At 51.1% G+C, this 22,453-nt stretch overlaps 1 protein-coding gene across 3 annotated transcripts in view; it reads right to left on the reverse strand.

Moving 5' to 3' along the window:
* Window positions 1-22,453, reverse strand: part of LOC128081353 (protocadherin alpha-C2-like) — a 188,603-nt gene that overhangs the window by 151,448 nt on the left and 14,702 nt on the right. The window contains exon 1 of one of the 3 annotated variants that reach the window (XM_052684489.1): window positions 18,128-18,613. The exons of 1 other annotated variant lie outside the window; for it this stretch is intronic. In XM_052684489.1, the coding sequence (XP_052540449.1) occupies window positions 18,128-18,576 (449 nt within the window). In that variant the 5' untranslated portion in view covers window positions 18,577-18,613. Of the gene's footprint in view, window positions 1-5,973; window positions 8,564-18,127; window positions 18,614-22,453 lie in introns of those variants that run through there. One more of the 3 variants, XM_052684490.1, reaches the window with a different exon arrangement.

Below are 22,453 nucleotides of genomic sequence, written 5' to 3' on the forward strand. Positions count from 1 at the left end.
ATTCCTCCAGCGGGGGGGATTTCGTGCTGACAATCCATGCTGCTGGCAATGGAAGGCTGCAACGACCTTGCTCTCCGGTGCTCAAAGGGAAGGGATATGAAGTGAGATTGAGTTCTCCAAACGCTGCTTAGTCATCACTTCTCTGTGGCAGGAGCTGTTGGAGGAGGACATGAGAGGAGGTGCACTCAGCATGCCTGGATTCTTCTGCAGGATGAAGTGTCTAAGTGTTGGGGCATTGCCAGCCTTCCTGTTCCAACCTATTGCTAGTTCACGCAGAAATAACACTGCTGAAGACAAGCCTGCTTTCTGAAGAACAGTACTGATGCCTTCAATCCATATTCAAATCTAATTCCTTGCTGTCCACTGGGTTTGGTTTGTGTTTTCTGAGTTTTACCCTTGTAAAATTTAGATGTGTCTTTGTATCTCACCTGCATTGGTACAGACATGATCACCAGAATCCTGCAAACCTAGTGGCAATATCCAGGCCAAATGAACTCCATTCTATGAAAAGAGACAACTGCTGAACAATAGAAAAACATATCTCTGCTAATCAATCACAAGGGCTTTTAAAGTATGATGGATTTGCCTTGTGGTATCAGTGGATGCATGTTCCCAAGAGAAACACGATCATAGTGTGCAGTGCTCCCTGGCACACACTTCTCTGAAGGGAAGAAAGAGGGAGACCTGAAAACTAAGGACTTTCTCTCAATCAATGACAACCTCAGCTCACTGAAGTAGCAAATTCAGACCTCAGACGCATGGCCAGCTGCTCAAAGTTGTGCAATCTGACAGCAGCCAGAACTCACCACATTAGATCTCATTCATTCTCACCAACTTGTTTCCATTATGAGAAAATAAAAACAACAGAGTGGGACATTCATATAACAGGGGAGAAAAAAAAAAATAAGATCCCATTGCATGTCACTGAAGCACATGTTTAGCAAATGTCTTGAATACTGAGGGTACATTTTCCCCTCCCAGGAAAGAATAGCAGCAGAGGGAAGATCATGGGGAGGTTTAATGAAATCAGCTAGAATTACCAATATTGGGAAAAGCTCCTTGTTTGAGCAACAATATGCCATATTCAAACACATGCGAATAAAAGCCATTATGGCAGATGTCTTCACAAGCAGGAATCACACACATACAACAGGGAGTAAAGGCACACAAAAACTAACTGCTCAGGGAACTGCAGAACATCATCGCACCTCGCAGATGGCCTTGCTGTCAACAGTTGCTCAGCTGAGGATGTTTCCAAGTGCCATCGTATCTACTGCGGTGCTCCCAGATTACCAGATCATCCTCTTCTGAAGTCAAGTGGATGATCAGGGAAAACAGCAGACAGACACTTCAAACCCATACAGAAGGTAAGAGTGTGGCCACATCAGTAACACATCATTTCTCATGGCAGTGTCTTACAGCTGAATTTCCACAGGTTATCACAGGATCCAGGCCAAGAAGCTCTGTGTGGACGGCCTTCTCTAAAGGTTTTCTACTGGAAAACTCTATCCTGTGCCTTGCAAATATCAGCTCCAGCTCAGTCAGCATTTCCCAGCTGTTCTCCAGAGATATGTTCCATCTTCTTCAGAACATCTCTGTGTCCCTCAGACAAGACGCTTTCTTCCCTGCTAAGGAAACCCAGGCCCTTCTTGGCACTGCCAACAAAAACACAAGTCTGAACTCTGATCCATCCCACCAAATGGATCCAGTTCTAAGTCCCAAACTCAACATGACCCAGGGTACTGCAGATCCTCCACTTTGCTCATCGACACCATTAACAGCCGAGCTTATGCCGAGGCACACACTGGCTGCCAGGATCTTACCTGCCTCAGAAACTCTGAAAGCTTTGAACCATCTCAACAATCTCAAATGGGAGATGTTATCAAGATCTGATCCCAGACAGCACATGTTGTTCTTTGAGCCCTTAAGGATTACATCTACCTCCCCTCGTCTCTTCAGAAATACTGTCTGAGCAGGAGCACCATCATGGAAATATCCACAACCATTGCAGCTCCCAAAGATTCCCCCTATGACACAAGGAGGCAAAACTGGAGTGCTACTCTCCTACGTCAGATTTCCATATATGGGAGGAAAAAATATCATCATCAAATAATGAGCACTCTGCATACCACATTCCATTACCAACACGTCTCTTGCACCAGGCAGGTACCAGAGGAAGGAAACACTTCTGATGGGAGAAACCGCTAGATCAGGTGGAACCAAAGCCCATCATAACACACTAGAAAAGAATCATTCCATTTTAATCAGTGTGCAGAGGAGACAAGAAAGCCTGGCTAAGATACATGGAACTGACATGGCCATATCTTCTGATGTCATCCTGAAGCACAATGCCAAACCTAATATGGAAAAGCAGTTCTCTCATTCTTGATCTTCCTCGTGATATTGTTCTACAACTCTTTACTTCAAAACACGCCATTAGCGTACATGGAAAGGGAAAATATAACACGATGCGTACTGCATCTTCTGTAGAAACAACTTGGTGCTACCAAAGAAAATATTTTGAAGAAATCTGTACTTAGAATCATACAATCACAAGGTTAGAAAGGACCTACAAGATCACCTAGTCTGACAGTCCTCCCCTTACCACTGCTACCATAAGCAAAGGTTGTAAGATTGCTACTTGTTCAAAGGTTATTAAAAAAAAAACAAGCACCAGTGGTCAACACATTTTTCATTTGTTACTGAGAAGGATCTGTTAAAACAGCACAACACCTTCTGAGCAGATAAACTTGATGGACACCAGCATGGTTAGAAGACAACAGAGATGTGGTGAGCAAAGAACAGTAGGAAAGGAGAAAAGCACCCCTTCATAGAAGGCCAACATGGTGATATAACTTTGCTACTGCTTCTACTTTAAAACTCAGAGAAGACTGAAAGTCTAGAATCTATATTAATTCAGAAACACACCTACAAGACAAAATGCTTATAGAAAGGATAACCAAGCACATATACATAACAAAACCCAACACTCTAGATGGTATGCTATGGAACAGCAGCACAGGGAAGATGTTCAACTGTCCCCCTTGTAGATAATTAGACCTTGAAAGATTGAGACCATCAACACCCTTATCGACCACAAATATGACCTTGCATTCAAAGGTAAAACGCTCACATCAACACTGAACTCACCAATCATATTCCCTCCATTTTGCAGGGAAGCATTGATACAGTTTCAACAATTCCCAAATGAGAGCAAGAGATTCAGGACTAATATAACAGATGAATTCATAACCTTGTAAGACATTTTAGGCATCTCTACACCACGTAATATCTCAAGATCAGGTACTATCTCAACACCTCCAGCTCCATTTTCTACAGCCTCCTGGTAACATCCATTCCCCATTCCAAACATGCATACAGAAGACAAGCAGACATCTCCATTCTCGTCTTATGGTACGACCCATGGTCTTCTCAATGACTTCCTTCTCTCTCAAGAAGAAGGAATTCCACCCAAGGTCATAGGAGGAAACAGACAGGCTGCACCCAGTGTCTCTGCTGTACTCATCTCCACCGAATGCCACTCTTGCCTTTCCCACCCCAAATTCCGCTTTGACTTTCACAGACCTTCCCCATCAGTGACAGCACCAAACCTGACAAATCCACTAAAGTACAGCAACACAGACAGTGCCTTGCACATTCTCTGAAGACAATGATTCATGTTCTGCAATAATTCCACAAATTGATAAGGAAATATTACACAGATGTGAGACAAGATAATTCTAATGTGAATGAGCAAGGCGCTGTTAGGTATCAAATGCTCACAGTAGTTGTGTTTCAAGGGTTCTTTTCTATTACTGTTGTTGAAAGTAGGTAATGGTATTGGTCTTTGTGGAGGTATGGCTACTGATACAGAAAGAACACCGATAGAGGCCATCCTGCCAATTCCCCATCAGGAACACAAATTTACAGTCAGAAAACCGTCCAGTCACACGTGTCACCTTGCACACAATTCCTTCACGGGACAAAAGAAGAGGAGAACAGAATTTTTGACAAGAAACCAGGAGTGATTACCAGGACTGGCAGTGAACAACGCCTGCTGTGCTGTCACCACAAGACCGACCCTTTGTGACTTGTACTCCTTTAGCAGTCTCAGCTGGAAAGGCTGCAAACCATCAACCAAGAGCATCAGTAGAGTCCAGGTCATGGCAGTGCCAATCAAAACCAGCACCGACTGCATTACAGGACAGAACATCCTGAGCAGCCTCTCCAGCACCAGGAGTGGGGCTCCAAGCAAACCAGTTCCAGGCTCCAGCACATCCAGTGTCTGGAACCACTCTCCTTCTGGAATTACACATGGCAAGATGAGATACATTCAATCCCACCACAGTTTCCCACAAACTGATTGTTAAATACATTAATATATAATACAAACCAAAACATGATGATTAGAATGCCTTCAAGTATAAACGGCAGAGAAGAGTTTTATAGAAGTACCCAGAGCAAACTCTTCCCTCCACCATAAGAACAAAAATTAATTGCTCTCCAACAGGACAACTGCTGTTCAAGGAGCGCACACAAGGGACATCACTGTCAGCACTCAGACGTGACCAACAGACAACCACAAACCATGCTCAGCCTCAAGGCTACATCCCTCTGTCACAGGGAACAACAGAGTGGTAGGCAGGAAACAGTAAGAACAGTCAAAGGAGCAGAACAAGTATCAACACGAATAAAAAAGATACAGCAATAGTTCATACCAACTTTCCCACTTCCATCAGAAACTCTGTCATATCAACCAACGCTGACAAAAGTGCACCATGGGCAGAGGGAATCCTGAAATACCACTGTTACACATCATGTCTTCAGCAGATGAGACCCTAACAAGAAACTGGACCTGATATGAGCACAGCCTACACTGAGCATCACTGAAGACAGGAAGCAGTGCCTGTTGGACATTCCACCATAAGAATGACTCGCAGCTCATCACTGCAAGGCTCTACTAGGCAGCACCACTTGTAGAACTGATGGCTCTATCACACTGATTTTCTTCCATTACGGAAAAAATCAGATACTGAGTGAATAGTGACAACAAGAAGTTCCAAATCAACAACTGAGGAGCTCGTGTATGAATGTAAATGTTAAATTAACAACAAATGATAATTTTGAAAAAAAAAAAAAAAAAAAAGTCAAAAAATGCAACAGCAGTGCATGGAAGGAACAGCAAGAAGAACTGACATCAAAAGCTCTTCTCCATACAAGAAGAAACAACATGTCACAATCAGTACGAAACCAACATCACTGTTTTATCAGCGTGAGATGCTACAACAATTTTCCATAGCCACACATGGAGAAGAATTGACAGCTCTACCTCCAACAAAGCTCTTATTAACACAGCCCCAGGGGAAAAGCGTGGTGGATCACAACCTCCAGAATGCCAAGCAGCCCTTCAGTGTTCACACAACGACAGACAGAAATGGTAAAACTCATATCACAGCAACTCACTACAATTGAATTTACTCCAGCAAAGGAAAACTCCCAAACAGAACAGCTAAACTCAGAGAACTTCCAAATCAACAAATAAGGAGCTCTGGAATGGAAAAAAACATACAGGCAAATGCTGAATTAACTTTTTCACAGAACTGCATGAAATAGACCCATAAACAGAACAGCAAAGAATGGCTATAAGTAAAAATGGAACAGAGTTCAAAAGCACTTCCTTACCTACATAATTGTAAAAGGTATGTGAGAATTACCAAGACCAATATCCTAATAAAATCAGCATCAGATCCACAACAATACTCCAGCATCACACATGGGAACATAATCCAACACAAAGCACTCTCAAATGCATTTCTCAACAACAAGCACATGAGACCAAAGCAAATTCTGCTCTTCCACAAAGCCCAACAGAAAATGGTTGACAGAACTCGAAGCTACGGCAGGGAGAAGGAAGTACACGGAGGAGAGCAAAAGAGAAGAAGAACACTAACGGAAAGAGCGAGAGGCACTGACCGTGTCGAGCAGAGAGGGCGGGTCGTGCGGCGTCTCCTTCGGCGCGGGGCCGGGCGGCGGCGGGCAGTTGGGGCTGAACACCATCAGGTCGCTCTTGCCCGCGCCGTCCCCGGCCGCGGCCACGCACAGGCTCCGGCTCTGGCGCTGCGAGTACGACCAGCTGCCCACCTCGCTGGCGCACACCAGCGTCGCCGGCCCGGGTCCCGCCGGCACGGCCGCCCGCGGCGCCCAGCGCCCGGCCCCGTACAGCACCGCCGCCAGCACCAACACGCTCGACACCGCGCAGATGGCCGCCACCAGCCACACGTTCGTCGCCGCCGCCGCCGCCGCCGCAGAGCCGCCCTCCGCGCCCGCCGCCGCCCGCGGCCCCGCCCCCGCCGACACCGCCCCCGCCCCCGCCGCCGCCAGCGCCGCCTCGGCGCCCTCCACCAGCGACACGCTCAGCGTGGCCGTGGCCGAGCGCGGCGGCTCCCCGTGGTCCCGCACCACGATCAGCAGCCTCTGCCGCGGGCCGTCCGCCTCCTCCAGCGCCCGCGCCGTGCTCACCTCGCCGCTGTACAGCCCCACGCGGAACGGGCCCTCGCCCCGCGGCTCCCGCAGCTCGTAGCGCAGCCACGCGTTGTAGCCCGAGTCCGCGTCCACCGCGCGGATCTTCGCCACCACCTGCCCCGCCGGAGCACCCAGCGCCGCCCGCGCCCACAGCGACCACGACGACGACGCCGAGCCCGGAGAACCCGCCGAGCCCGCCGAGCCCGCCGCCCGCCACGCCGGCTCCGCCGCCTCGCCCGCAGCCCAGGGCCCCGGCCCGCCGCCCGCCAGCGGCAGCAGCGCCGGCGCGTTGTCGTTCTCGTCCACCACGAACAGCAGCACCGTGGCGTTGCCGCACAGCGGCGGCTCCCCCGCGTCCACCGCCCGCACCTCGAACTGCAGCACCTGCAGCTCCTCGTAGTCCAGCGGACGCAGCGCCCGCAGCCGCCCGCTCTCCGCCTCCACCGACACGTAGCTCGACGCCGGACGCCATCCCGAGCCCGAGCCCGAGCCCGAGCCCGCGCCCATCCCCGCGCCGCCCTCCCACACCGAGTAGCTCACGCGCCCGTTGCCCGCCTCGTCCGGGTCCCGCGCCCACAGCCGCGCCAGCTCCGCGCCCGCCGCGTTGTTCTCCCGCGCCAGCACCGTGTACACGGCCTGCGCGAACGCCGGCGCGTTGTCGTTCACGTCCGACACCGGCACCCGCAGCCCGCGCCTGGCGCGCAGCGGCGGCGCCCCGCCGTCCTCCGCCCGCACCTCCACCTCGTACTCCGACACCCGCTCCCGGTCCAGCGCCTCCCGCAGCACCAGCGAGTACGAGCCCGCGAACGTCGCCACCAGCCCGAACGGCGACGCCGGCACCACCGCGCACCGCACCCGCCCGTTCGGACCCGAGTCCCGGTCCGACACGCTCAGCAGCGCCACCACCGTCCCCAGCGACGCGTCCTCGGGCACCGGCACCGACAGCGACGTCACCCACACCTCGGGCGCGTTGTCGTTCACGTCCAACACCTCCAAAATGACGCTGCAGTGCCCCGACAACGGAAGCGTCCCCTTGTCTCTCGCCTCGATTTGCAACTCGTGTTGGCGGACGTCCTCAAAATCTAAGGCACCTGTGAGTCTGATCTCCCCCGTCCGCGGATCAATGCTGAATGCATCTTTCTGAGACGCTGGAACAGAACCGACGATGCTGAAGGAAAACTCCTGATTAATTCCCTCGTCCTGGTCCGTGGCTGCCACCCGCGCCACCAGCGTCCCTTCCGCCGCGTCCTCCGGCAGCTGCACTTTATACACCGACTGGTTGAACTGCGGCGCGTTGTCGTTCGCATCCAGCACCGAGATCAGCAGCTGCACCGTGCCCGTCAGCGCCGGCCTGCCCCCGTCACTCGCCGTCAGCACCAAGCGGTGCTCCGACTGCGACTCGCGGTCCAGAGATTTTGTGAGCACCAAGAAAAGGGATTTCAAATTTTCACCTGCGTATTTATCATCCAGAGCGAAGTGCTCGGACGGGCTCAGTGTATACGAGAGCTGCGCGTTCGATCCGATATCTGCATCCGACGCGCCCTCCAGCGGGAATCGGGTCCCAGGCACAGTCGTTAATTCCGCGATGCTGATGTTTTTGGAGGCGGCGGGGAAGCGCGGGGCATTGTCGTTGATGTCGGTGACCTCCACCTCCACGTGGAAGACGCGCAGCGGCCGCTCCAGCAGCACCTCCAGGCGCAGGGCGCACGGCGCGCTCTTCCCGCACAGCTCCTCCCGGTCCAGCCGCGAGCTCACCACCAGCGCCCCGCTCGCCCCGCTCACCTCCACGCTCGCCCCCAAGCCCCGCGACACCAGCCGCAGGCGCCGCGCCTCCGCCTCGCCCGCCTCCAGGCCCACGTCCTGCGCCAGGCGCCCCACCACCGTGCCGGCCTCGGCTTCCTCCGGCACCGAGTAGCGCACCGGACCGCCGCCCAGCGCCCAGGCCGCCTGCAGCACCAGCACCGCGGCCCCCCAGCTCCGCCGCGCCGCTCCACCGCCGACCATCGCCCTCCACGCCGCCGCACCGCTCCTTCTCCGCGCCGCGCACCTCCCGACCCGCCTGCTCCAAACCCTCCGCCCGCGCTCGCCGACACAATCCTTCCTCACGGGACGCGCCTCCTCCTCCCCGCCGCTCGCTCTCGCTCTGCCTTCTTTGCCATGGGCACCGGAAGGTCTTCCCCTCCCTTCCTCGCATCGCATCGCATCGCACCGCGCGTTCCTTAGCTCACAGCGCCATCATGTGGTTTACTCTACGAATTGCTCCTTCGCTTCTCTGCTTCTCTCTTACGTCGCGAATCAATCTGACTTTTTTTTTTTTCATTATCCATTTCTTACACATCTATACACTGCTTTTCTTTTTCCTCTTTTTTTCTTTTTTTTTTTTTTTTTTTTTTTTTTTCCCCGAAGACGGATCCTCCGTATTTTTCGTTATTCTCGTTCAGGACATGTTCATATCTGCTGGAATGCAGCAAGAAAACATGTGTTCATTCATAGTGATCTTCCAGTTAAAATTGGAGAACCGTGAAATGTATTGAATGAATTCGTTGGTTAGTGGTGCTGATCATATGAATATTGAAATCATTGTTCTCCTGTTGTACAACAAAAATTTTTTCAACCATGTTCTATTCAAGTGCCTTTTAAGACATTCCTTACTTGAACAGTCACTTATTCCAAGTCACTTCACACTGTGAAACAGTGATACGCAGCCTGTTGGTGTATGTCTTACAAGGATGCCGCACAGGGAGGCACATGCAATGAGATTTTTCTCTTTCACTCATAGAATAAGGGAAACAGAATTGCTGGGCTTGGAAGTGACCTCTTCAGATCAGACTCCATCCCTCTTGCTTTGGCAGGTTCCCTACTGCAGATTGCACAGGTAAGCATCCAGATGTGTCTTTAACATCTCCAGAGAAGGAGACTCCACAACCTCTTTGGGCAGCCTACGCCAGAGTGTGTCAACACTGTGACAACAAAGTTTATCTTGTGTTTGAATGGAACTTTCTTCTGTTCCAGTTTCTAGCCATTGCCATTTGTTTATTATTGCTCACCAACAAAAACTGTCCACCCCATCAACGTGTGTGACACACTTTAGATATTTATAAACAGTGATGAGATTCCCCTTCTGCCTTCTCTTCTCCATGCTGAACAGATCCAGGTCTTCCAGGCTTTCTGTGTACTGGAGATGCTCCATGCCAATGATGATCTTTGTCATCCTCTGCAAGGATTCCTCCTAGGAGGTCCCTGCCTTTTTTGAACTGCAGAGCCCAAAACTGGACACGGTGCTCCAGATGAAGTCTCAGTGGGACAGAGCAGAGGGAAAGGATCACTTCCCTCAACCTGCTGGCCACGTTCCTTTTAATGCAACCTAGTGCTCATGACCAAACTGGTGGCCACCTGCACAGAGATTGCTCAGCTTTGCACAGCTCCTCTCCAGCAGATCAGCTCCAAATGCATTTTGAAGCATTCCTCCCACGTGCAAGACTCTAGACGTGCTCGTGTTGAACCTCTTCACGTTCCCCTATGCCCAACTTGACAGTCTGTCCAGGTCTCCTTCAATGGCACCGCAGCCTTCCGGTGAGTCAGACTCTGTTAGCAGCTTTGTATCATCAGCAAACTTTCTGAGAGTAGTGTCTATGCTTTCATCCAGATAAGTAAAGAAGATGCTGAGTGAAAGTGGATCCAGCAGCTAGAAACCTTTCACACATGACAGAGAGTGGTTTGGTGGTCACTTCTGCCAAATCTCTCATCACTTGTGGATGCACACCATTGGGCTCCAGGGACATTGCTATGAGGTGCTCAAAGATAACAGATTGCAGAGCAAGAACAAACTGTGAGTACTGTCAGTAAGTCATCACTTCCCTGCAGACAAAACCTGTCAGATGCAGAGGTACCATGAAATGCACTGCGCACGGGTGGGCAGAAATGCAAACACGTCTTATTTTCAAGATGTTTCCTTCAAACAAAATAAGGTTGATTTTTGGGTATGGCATCTATGGATTATCCATTTTTATGCGCATTTAAGATTCCAATTAGTCCTCAGATTTGCTGCACACATGTTGGTAGACAAGCATGCAGGACTCAGAAGCGGAAGTTTACCATTCTTCTCTGCCTTGTCACTGAAACTACAGGAAACAAAGAAACACCACCTACCTACACAGCTCTCTTCTGACACACTTTGCTTACAGCACCACCTGCACTACGCAACAGCAGCAGTCAGGCCAAGGTGGTGAGCAACTCTCATCCTCATGTCTTACAGCTCATAACATCAAAGATGGCCCAAGGCTCAAGCAGCACACTTCTACCTAAAGTTCTCTTTGCTTTCGTGCTCCAACTTACTACTGATCCATGCATAAATCTGCCACTTTAGAACCAAAGACTGTCAGGCTACCGTGGAACAGTAATGATGCTTGGAGTCCAGATCCATATGTACTCGCTGATGCCAGTGGGGTTTGATTTATACCATATGAGTTCAAAGTCAAAATGTAATGATGTATTTCGCTTTTTCCTATGACTTTGTATCTTACCTTAATTGGTATACACAAGACTACTGGAAGGCTGCAACCAACATGACCTAAGCCCAAAAATAAACACTCCAACATAAAAATATGCCAACAGAACAGTGACAAAATGTACAGGCATCTACTGATTGCATGTTCTTTTAATGTGAACAACTTACCTTCAGTATGGCTGCAGTAGTTGCTGCTATTAAGAAAAAGCACACTATCGCTGATCAGTGCACAGTGCTCCCTGGCACACATCTATCACAATAAAAGCAACAGGGAGACCTGAAAGCTAAGGACATTCACTCCATCACAACCTGAGTTTTCAATACAATAAAGGAGAAATTTCAGACCCGAGACTCATGGTCAGCTGCTCAAAGGTGCGCAATCTGACAGCAGCCAGAAGCCAGCACACTGCATCTCATCCTCTCTCACCACTGTATTTCCAGTGTGTGAGAAGAAAAAAACCAGTGAGATTCATAAAGTAGGAGAGAAGAAAAAAAAAAAATAGAGAGATCCCATTGCACTGCAATTACACATTCAGTTTGCCAACATCTTTAATATAGAGGAGCGCTTCTTCCCAACCAGAGGAGGAATATCAGCAGAGCGAAGATCACAGGGTTCTGAGAACTCAGCCAGAATCATCAACACTCGGAAATATGACAGTCTGATAATCTACATTTCACATTCAAATACAAGTGAAGAAAGGCACATAAGGAAGATGACTTCACAAGCAGGAATGCTGCAAGTACAACAGCAAGTGAGGACACACACAGTCTGACTGCTCAGGGCACCAGAGAGGCTCATCACACCTCACAGATGGCCTTGCTCTCAGCAATTGCTTGGTGCAGGGCCTCCCCATGTCCCACTGAAGACAGTATTTGCTTTGCTGCTCTCCTTGCTGGTTCTTTCTCTACATAACAAGAAGGGGATGCCCTGGGAAAACAGCAGGGAGACACTTCATACTGCTATGAAGAAGCTCTGCCACAAGAAATGACACGTAACCTCTCATGCTAAGGTCTTACAGCTGAACTTCTGGAGGTTTTCAGAGGACGCAGGCCAGGCAGAACAATGTATTTGGCTTCTCCACAATAAAATCTTGCAAACTATATCCCGGCTCTTGCCAAATCGGATCTCCAGATGGCCGTTTTCAGCTCTTGGCCACTGATGCACTACATCTTCCACCAAGCTGCACCATTTCCACCACATGAGACTTTTCACTGCAAAGGGCAATCAAGACCAAATGCCCAGGACGTACTTTGTGCCACTCACATGATTATAACCACAACACCTGCTCACTGATCCACCCCACTGCCAGGGCACAGCTTTAAGCCCCACTCTGACCACAACCCATGGCTGTGCAGATCCTCACCTTCCCTCATCTCTGACAGCAGAAACAGCTGGGTAGCTGCAGAGACACAGTCTGCCAGGCTTTTCCCACAGGAGGGGGAAGGAGAGGAACTGCACTCGCAATGTTTGGCAACTTCTAAGCAATCATAGAGGGAAATGATGAAAAGAACTACATCTGATTTATTACAGATTCTGACATTAGTACTGGCACAGCTGTAAGCAACTTTCCCAGCACCTGAGGGAAACGTTCAACAAGAATGCAGCACTCTGCATCTCACGTCTCGTTACCAAACACACTTCCAGCATTGGGCAGCTGTCAGAGCATGAGACTGCATCTGGGGGGAGGAATTGGTCACCCCATTGCTACCACATGCTTTTAAGGCACACACTCATGGAAGGCAAGAAAGCCTGGCACCACAGCATATATTGAAACAGCACCACAACATTCTCTAAAGTCATCCAATTAAAAAAATGTTTGCCTAATACACGAAAATTATCTCATCTTTATTAGCACTACCTCAAAGTGTTCTTCTGTAACTCCATTTCAAACCACTATCAGAAGCTTTAGAAAGGGAGAAGATAAAATTGTTTGTGCTGCACCATCCTTTCTGGAAACTACTTGTGCTATTAAAGTGAGAAGAGTTTAAAAAGTAACACCCACATCACAGTGATATCAACATATTATGACTATTTCTGTGAAGGATCAATAAAAAAGAGGACAGTTTTTCCGAGGACACAAAGCTGGGAGACACCAGCGTGATTTGCTAAAAGCAGAGATGTGGTGAGCAAACACAGATTCCCCGGTGAGTGACAAAATGGGACCTGTGGCCACCAGCTAGAAAATAGTGTCTTAAAACATAGAAGAAAACAAGGGACTTCATTTCATGTTTTCTGCATGCAATGTTCACCCCAACTATGAAGTTTGTTCAGTTCTCCTGTACCAAAGGTAAAAATGGAAGGGAGAAAACTCATCAGGTGCAGAAAAGACCAACACTATGATCGATCTTTACAACACCTTCTACTCGAGCAGCAAGTGGTCATGCTCAGAAAGAGAGGATAGAAAGGCCAGGCAGCAAAACAAGACTACAATTCAGAATTATTCTAGGAAGGAGAACCAAGAGTGTACAGAAACTGAAATACCAATGCAGAACCTCGTACTGAACTGCTCCCCTTGGAAATAATCAGACCTTGAAAGGATGAGGCCCTCAGCAGCCTCACCTCACACAGACTTAGGCACACGGGGGCAAATCATGCCCAATCACTCACGCCATCATGGAACTCTCCTGGGATCTCCCTGCTTTGGGACTTGGGAACATCAGATGTGTTTACGTGCAGTTCACGAAACACAAGAGGAGTAGAAGGGATTTGTGCCCAGTGAGAGACATATTCAAACATCTACAGACAGGGTGGTCACGTCCACATCGCATGCAATCACAAGGTCTGGAAGGGCTCCAGGTCTCCTCTCTTACAGCCTCTTGGTAAACTGCAAACTCCACTCTAAGCAATGGATACAGAACAAAGCAGACATCACTCATTCCTATCCCTTGGCGTGCCCTGTGGGCTTCCAATGATTACCTTTTCCCTCAAAGATCAGGATTATTACCCAAGGTTGTACACAGGAGAAAACAGCCAGCCTCCATCCCGGGCTGATGCCACATTCATTTTCACCACAAGCCACACTTCCCTTTCACACCCCAGCACTGACTTTGCCCTTCACTGACCCATTCCTTCCATGAGAGCAAGAAATCCATTCACACCAAACATAGTGCCTTGCTGACCTTCCGCAGACAATGCTCAGTGTTTCCCACTGCTTCTGCTAATTCAGACTGAGTTATTACACATAGCTAAGCAAAGGGATTTCAAATATTTCTGAGTAAGACATCCCTATGCCTCATCTTAACTGTACAGGTGGGTTTCCAAGGCAGCTCTTTTCACTTTTGATTTCAAAAATGGCACAGGCGCGTTGTGAAGCTACAGCTACTGATGCAAATACTGAAAGAACATCTAAAGAGCTTAAGTGCGTCCTGACAGAACACAAGTCCACAGTCAGAAGACTCTCCAGGCACAACTGTCATCTTGCATCACACCTCTCTCAACGGACAATGAAAGAAGTCGAGAACAGAATTTTTGCCAAGAAATCGTGACTGATAACAGTGCAGTTGGGGCCAATGACAGCAAACACTCTATGCTGGACTGCTGCCACAAGACCCATGCTTTGCGACTTCCAGACCTTCAGCAGTCCCACCTGGAAATGCTATACACAACAACAGGGTTTGTGGAGCTCAGGTCCACAATCAAAAGAGGCCCTGATTTCCTTCTGGGACAGAACATCACAAGAAATGAATGTTCCATATCCAGCAGCAGCAGGAGAGCTCTGATAAACCCAGTCCTGCATGACTGCAGCTCTAGAATCCAAAATGACCCTTGAGAAAAACATGTGGCAGTGAGATATGACAGGTTACACCCCAAAACATGTTCTCACCTCTACATAACAATATAAATAAATAAATAAAGCAGAAAGCAAAGCATTTTCATTGGAAAGGTCTTCATTGCTGACTCTAGAGAAGAGCGTGACAGAAGTACACTGCGCCATCCCCTCTCTCAGTTCTAAGAGCGAAAATTCATTGCTTTACATCAGTTGACCTCTTGCACTTGAAACACATCAATGGACATCGCTGTCAGCACTCTGAGGTCACCAACAGACAAACACTTGTCATGTTCAGCATCAGGACTACACTCCTCTCAGAGGCAACAACAGAGGCATTGCCAAAAACAGGTAAGGACGGTCTGCAGGCTTCAAAAGGGTACAGGAACAGTCCATGTTCACTTTCCTACTTTCATCATGACTTTGCCTGATGAACCAGTGTGAATGGAGATATACCATACACAGAGAATATTAAAATACCACTCAATGTACTGCACTGTGCCATTTGCAAAGAAGAATCAAAGAAGAAACCAGACAGGTTACCAGCACAATCATATTCCACGTTATTAAAAGCATAGGAAAATGCCTGGCCACCAGAAACATCCTTCACGTCCAGCAATCCTTCAGTGTTGTGCACTGTTAGAATCAGTCCTGACAGACATCAAGTCACAGCAACTCTGTGCAGATGACTTCAATCCATCCAAAGAAAACACCAATACTAAGCATCTAACCTCACAATGAACTTCCAGATCAACAATTACCAAGCTCTGGGAAACGGAAGAGGCAAATGGAAAATAAACATTTTCAGAGAATTGCACACAGTAGGACCATAAATGCAACAGAAAAAATAGAAATAGATTGAAGTGGAATAAAGTCCAGTAGTGCTTGCCTTACCTACACTACAGCAAACACAATGTGCAGTAACAAGAAAGATACCAACATTCTCCTATCAAGAGATCAAACAGCTACAACCCAGCATGACAGATGAAAACAGCAAATAGAACACTATCAGAATACATATCACAAAAACGAGCATCAAAGCCCGTGGCAGGTAAGGCTATGCAACACATTTCCATGGGACAGTGATGTGTCAGAATTGGAAGTACCAGCACAGAGGAAGACAACCAAGGACAGGGAGGAGAGCAAAGGAGAGCAAAGAGAAAAAAGAAAGAACAAGGAAGGAAAGCAGGAAAGAAGGGGAGGGAGGAAGGAAGGGGCGAGAGTCCTTCAAGGGGCACTGACCGTGTCGAGCAGAGAGGGCGGCTCGTGCGGCGTCTCCTTCGGCGCGGGGCCGGGCGGCGGCGGGCAGTTGGGGCTGAACACCATCAGGTCGCTCTTGCCCGCGCCGTCCCCGGCCGCGGCCACGCACAGGCTCCGGCTCTGGCGCTGCGAGTACGACCAGCTGCCCACCTCGCTGGCGCACACCAGCGTCGCCGGCCCGGGCCCCGCCGGCATGGCCGCCCGCGGCGCCCAGCGCCCGGCCCCGTACAGCACCGCCGCCAGCACCAACACGCTCGACACCGCGCAGATGGCCGCCACCAGCCACACGTTCGTCGCCGCCGCCGCAGAGCCGCCCTCCGCGCCCGCCGCCGCCCGCGGCCCCGCCCCCGCCGACACCGCCCCCGCCCCCGCCGCCGCCAGCGCCGCCTCGGCGCCCTCCACCAGCGACACGCTCAGCGTGGCCGTGGCCGAGCGCGGCGGCTCCCCGTGGTCCCGCACCACGATCAGCAGCCTCTGCCGCGGGCCGTCCGCCTCCTCCAGCGCCCGCGCCGTGCTCACCTCGCCGCTGTACAGCCCCACGCGGAACGGGCCCTCGCCCCGCGGCTCCCGCAGCTCGTAGCGCAGCCACGCGTTGTAGCCCGAGTCCGCGTCCACCGCGCGGATCTTCGCCACCACCTGCCCCGCCGGAGCACCCAGCGCCGCCCGCGCCCACAGCGACCACGACGACGACGCCGAGCCCGGAGAACCCGCCGAGCCCGCCGAGCCCGCCGCCCGCCACGCCGGCTCCGCCGCCTCGCCCGCAGCCCAGGGCCCCGGCCCGCCGCCCGCCAGCGGCAGCAGCGCCGGCGCGTTGTCGTTCTCGTCCACCACGAACAGCTGCACCGTGGCGTTGCCGCACAGCGGCGGCTCCCCCGCGTCCACCGCCCGCACCTCGAACTGCAGCACCTGCAGCTCCTCGTAGTCCAGCGGACGCAGCGCCCGCAGCCGCCCGCTCTCCGCCTCCACCGACACGTAGCTCGACGCCGGACGCCATCCCGAGCCCGAGCCCGAGCCCGCGCCCATCCCCGCGCCGCCCTCCCACACCGAGTAGCTCACGCGCCCGTTGCCCGCCTCATCCGGGTCCCGCGCCCACAGCCGCGCCAGCTCCGCGCCCGCCGCGTTGTTCTCCCGCGCCAGCACCGTGTACACGGCCTGCGCGAACGCCGGCGCGTTGTCGTTCACGTCCGACACCGGCACCCGCAGCCCGCGCCTGGCGCGCAGCGGCGGCGCCCCGCCGTCCTCCGCCCGCACCTCCACCTCGTACTCCGACACCCGCTCCCGGTCCAGCGCCTCCCGCAGCACCAGCGAGTACGAGCCCGCGAACGTCGCCACCAGCCCGAACGGCGACGCCGGCACCACCGCGCACCGCACCCGCCCGTTCGGACCCGAGTCCCGGTCCGACACGCTCAGCAGCGCCACCACCGTCCCCAGCGACGCGTCCTCGGGCACCGGCACCGACAGCGACGTCACCCACACCTCGGGCGCGTTGTCGTTCACGTCCAACACCTCCACCACAATCTTGCAGTGGCCCGACAACGGAGGTGTCCCCTTGTCTCTCGCCTGGATTTGCAACTCGCACAAACGGACGACCTCATAATCAAGGAGTTCCTGGAGCCGAATGTCCCCCGTCCGCGGATCAATGCTGAATGTGTTTCTCTGAGACGCAGGAACAGAACCGACGATGCTGAAGGAAAACTCCTGATTAATTCCCTCGTCCGGGTCCGTGGCTGCCACCCGCGCCACCAGCGTCCCCTCCGCCGCGTCCTCCGGCAGCTGCACTTTATACACCGACTGGTTGAACTGCGGCGCGTTGTCGTTCGCATCCAGCACCGAGATCAGCAGCTGCACCGTGCCCGTCAGCGCCGGCCTGCCCCCGTCACTCGCCGTCAGCACCAAGCGGTGCTCCGACTGCGACTCGCGGTCCAGGGGGTTCGTCAGCACCAAGAATAAGGATTCCAGATTCTCCTCTCCCCGCTGCACATCCAGAGCGAAGTGCTCGGACGGGCTCAGTGTATATGAGAGCTGTGCGTTCGATCCGATATCCGCATCCGACGCGCCCTCCAGAGGAAACCGGGTCCCAGGCAAGGTATTGAATTCTACGATGCTGATGTTTTTGGAGGCGGCGGGGAAGCGCGGAGCATTGTCGTTGATGTCGGTGACCTCCACCTCCACGTGGAAGACGCGCAGCGGCCGCTCCAGCAGCACCTCCAGGCGCAGGGCGCACGGCGCGCTCTTCCCGCACAGCTCCTCCCGGTCCAGCCGCGAGCTCACCACCAGCGCCCCGCTCGCCCCGCTCACCTCCACGCTCGCCCCCAAGCCCCGCGACACCAGCCGCAGGCGCCGCGCCTCCGCCTCGCCCGCCTCCAGGCCCACGTCCTGCGCCAGGCGCCCCACCACCGTGCCGGCCTCGGCTTCCTCCGGCACCGAGTAGCGCACCGGACCGCCGCCCAGCGCCCAGGCCGCCTGCAGCACCAGCACCGCGGCCCCCCAGCTCCGCCGCGCCGCTCCACCGCCGACCATCGCCCTCCACGCCGCCGCACCGCTCCTTCTCCGCGCCGCGCACCTCCCGACCCGCCTGCTCCAAACCCTCCGCCCGCGCTCGCCGACACAATCCTTCCTCACGGGACGCGCCTCCTCCTCCCCGCCGCTCGCTCTCGCTCTGCCTTCTTTGCCATGGGCACCGGAAGGTCTTCCCCTCCCTTCCTCGCATCGCATCGCATCGCATCGCATCGCACCGCGCGTTCCTTAGCTCACAGCGCCATCATGTGGCTCGCTGCGGAAATTGCCTCTGTGCTTCTCTGCGTATCACACTGGACTCTATTTGGCTTTTTTTCCATTTTCTGTTCCTTATGCGCCTATTTTTTTATTTATCTATTTATTTCCGAAGACGTATACTCCGGCTTTGTAAGTGTTCTCGTTTGTGGAAGTACATATCTGCTGAAATGCAACGAGATGCCAAATAATCTTTCACTCTTGTTTTCCAGTTTAAATGGCTGTGCTGTTGAATGCTATTGATTGTATTCGTTGGTAGTCGGACAGATCTTACTATTACTGCTAGCTATGCTGTCCTATTAAAAATTCTGTGGTATATGTGAAATTTCTCCGAAAGCACACTCCATTCATTCAGGTGTCTTTCCAGATGTTTCTTGCAGCAAGATAAACTGAGCCATCACTTGTGTCAAACACACTGGGAAGCGGAGATTCTCAGGCTCTTGGTATAATACTTACAAGGAAGGAGCACAGGGAAGAAAGTGGGAACAGATTCTCTTCTTCCACTCGTGGTCACAGAATTACAGTATCACACCACTGTAAGGCTTGGAAGCGACCAGTAGTGATCACCGAGTCTGTCCCCTGTGGCAAAGCATGTGCCCTACAGCGACTGCACAGGTAGGCAGACAGGTATTGAATCCAAAGAAGCAGACTCCACAACCTCTCTGGGAAAGTTGTTCCAGAGATTGGACACGCTGACAGTAATTTTATTCTTCTGTTTGAATTGAACTTTCCCATGTTTCACTTCCTTGCCATTGCACTTGTTCCACGGTTGTTCCATCGGACTGCGAAAACAGTCCAGCCCTACTGACATGACTGCTGCATTACAGCTAGCTATAAACAGCGATGAGATGCGCCCTCAGTCTTCTCTCCATGCTGAACAGACCCAGCTCTCTCAGCCTTTCTTTGTATGGGAGATGCTCATGGCCCTCAATTTGTCACCTTCTGCTGGACTCTTTCTAGGATATCCCATCATTTTTGAACTGTGGAGCCCAGAACTTGACAGATGTGGCTTCACTGAGGCAGAATAGAGAGGAAGGATCACCTCCCTCAACCTGTTGGCCATTCTCCTTTCAGTGCAACCTATTTGCCTGGATATCATTGGTCTTCTTGGAAACCATTGGAAGCAGAGGAGAGACTAGATGCCCTGAGCATGGGTGGGTAGAAGAGCAAACAAGTTATTGGCAAGATGCTTCCTTCCAACAAGACAAAGTTGAGATTTTGGGTTCGGAGTCTTTGGATTTTCCATTTTTATGAGTACCCTTTTCAAAACCGTTTGTCTTTAGCATTTGTTGTAGACATGCTGGTGGACAGGAATTAATGGACTCTGCTGCTAAATGCTACCATTTTCCTCTGCCCTGTTCCCGACTGTGCATTTTAACCCTCGGGGAAACATTCACCACCTGCCCACACAGTTCTTCTGTGCCATCCTTTATATTCACCAGCACCTGCACTGCACAGCAGCAGCAGTCAGGCCGAGGTGGAAAGCAGCTCACGTCTTCAACAATCAGCACATAAAAAGAGAACACACTTATGGGTCAAGCAACACGCTTCTGCCTACAGTTCTCCTTGCTTTCATGCTCCAACTTATCTCCGTTTCATGTGGAAATCTGCCACTGAAGTACTGAAGATTGTCAGTCTTCCACTGAACAGCAAAGATGCCTGGAGTTCAGATCCGTATGTACTTCTTGATGCCAGCAAGGTTTGGTTTAGACCGTATGAATCTAAATTCAAAACGCAAAGATGAACTCTTCTTTCTCCTGTGTCTTTGTATCTTACCTGCGTTGGTATGCACGTGACTACCAGAAGGCTACAGTCAACAGGACAAAACCCAAAAAATTAACACTCCATCCAACATAAAAATACCAGAACTAAACAGTGCCAAAACTAACAGTAGTCTACCGATCACATATTATTTTAGTATGAACAACCTACCTGTAGTATGGCTGAATTTTAAGTTAAGAAAAAGAACACTACACTGATTAGTATGCAGTTCTCATTCACACACATCTCTCACAACGGAAGCAACAGGGAGACTTGAATGCTAAAGACATTCTCTCCATCTAAAGTGGAACATCCAGACCCCAGACTCACAGCCAGCTGCTCAAATGTGTGCAATCTGACAGCAGCCTGAAGCCAGCATACTGCATCTCATCCACTCTCACCAACATATTTCCAGTGTGAGAGAAGAAAAACAACAGAGTGGGGCATTCTCATAACATAGAGAATAGAGAGAAAGCTGAAAGATCCCATTGCACCTCAAGAAAACACAAGGTTTGCCAATACCTTTAATAGAAAAGAGCACTTCTTCCCATCCTGATGAGGAACACCAGCAGAGGGAAGATCACAAGGAAGTTCAGAGAACTCAGTCAAAATCATCAATATTGGGAAAAAACTTCTGTATGAGAAGCAACATTTCACATTCAACCACAAGTGAACAAAGGGACATATGGAAGATGAATTCACAAGCAGGAATGCCACAAGTACAGCAGCAAGTGAGGATGTGCAGAAGCTGATTGCTCAGGGTACAGCTCTAAGTCCCACTCCGTCCATGACCCACGGCTGTGCAGATCCTCACCTGCCCTCAGCACTGACAGCATGAATTGCGGGGCAGCTGCAGAAACTCAGTCTGCCATGCCTTTCCCAGTGGCACAAACTGCACCCTGAACACTCTGCACCTTCTAAGTAATCTCATATGGAAATGATAAAAAGAAATACATCTGATTTCCTACAGATTCTGACTTTGGTACAGGCACAGCTGTGAGCAGCTTTCACAATATGTGAGAGAAACATTCGTCAGAAAGTTGACAGCACTCTTCATCCCACATCCCATTACCAAGGCACTTCCTCTGTTGGGCGGGTGCCAGAGTGAGAGACTGGATCTGATGGGAGGAACTGCTCACCCCATTGCTAAGACAAACTTTTCAGGCACACAGAAAGAATCACATTGTTCTTATCAGCCCTCATGGGAGATAAGAAAGCCAGGCACCACAGCATATACTGAAACAGCACTTCAACATCCCCACAAGTCATCCACGTTAAAAAATTATAGCCTAATATGGAAAAATTATTCCTTGTTTGTTCAACCTCTGGTTAATCTTCCATAGCTCTCTGTTTCAAACCACTAATATCATACCTGCAAATGGAACCCTGAACAAGGCTTGTGCTGCGCCATCTTCTCTGGCAAGGCCTTGTGGTATTGAAGTGAAAAGAGTGTGAAAAGAATCAACCACATGCCAATGATATCCACAAACCAGGACTATTTCTATGAAGGATCAGTGAAAGGGAGGACTCTGTTTCTGATGACACAAACTCGGTAGACACCAGCATGATTTGCCCAAAGCAGAGATGTGGGGAGCGAACACAGCTTCACGGCTGTGGCCGCCAACAAGAAAACAGCATCTTAAAATATGGAAGAAAAAAATGGACTTCATTTCACAATGCTCCATCTTTGTGACTCCTACCTGAGCAGCAAGTGCTCATGCTCAGAAAGAGAGGATTGAAAGGCCAGACTGCACATCGCTTCCAAAACAGGACTACAGTGCAGAAGGTTTTCCTTTCTAGGAAGGAAAACCAAGAGTTTGACCAAAGAAACCAAAATATCAATGTGGAAGCGGGTAAGTTACGG

This window comes from Tympanuchus pallidicinctus, unplaced genomic scaffold, assembly GCF_026119805.1.
Source record: "Tympanuchus pallidicinctus isolate F22 unplaced genomic scaffold, pur_lepc_1.0 scaffold21, whole genome shotgun sequence".
NCBI lineage: Eukaryota > Metazoa > Chordata > Aves > Galliformes > Phasianidae > Tympanuchus > Tympanuchus pallidicinctus.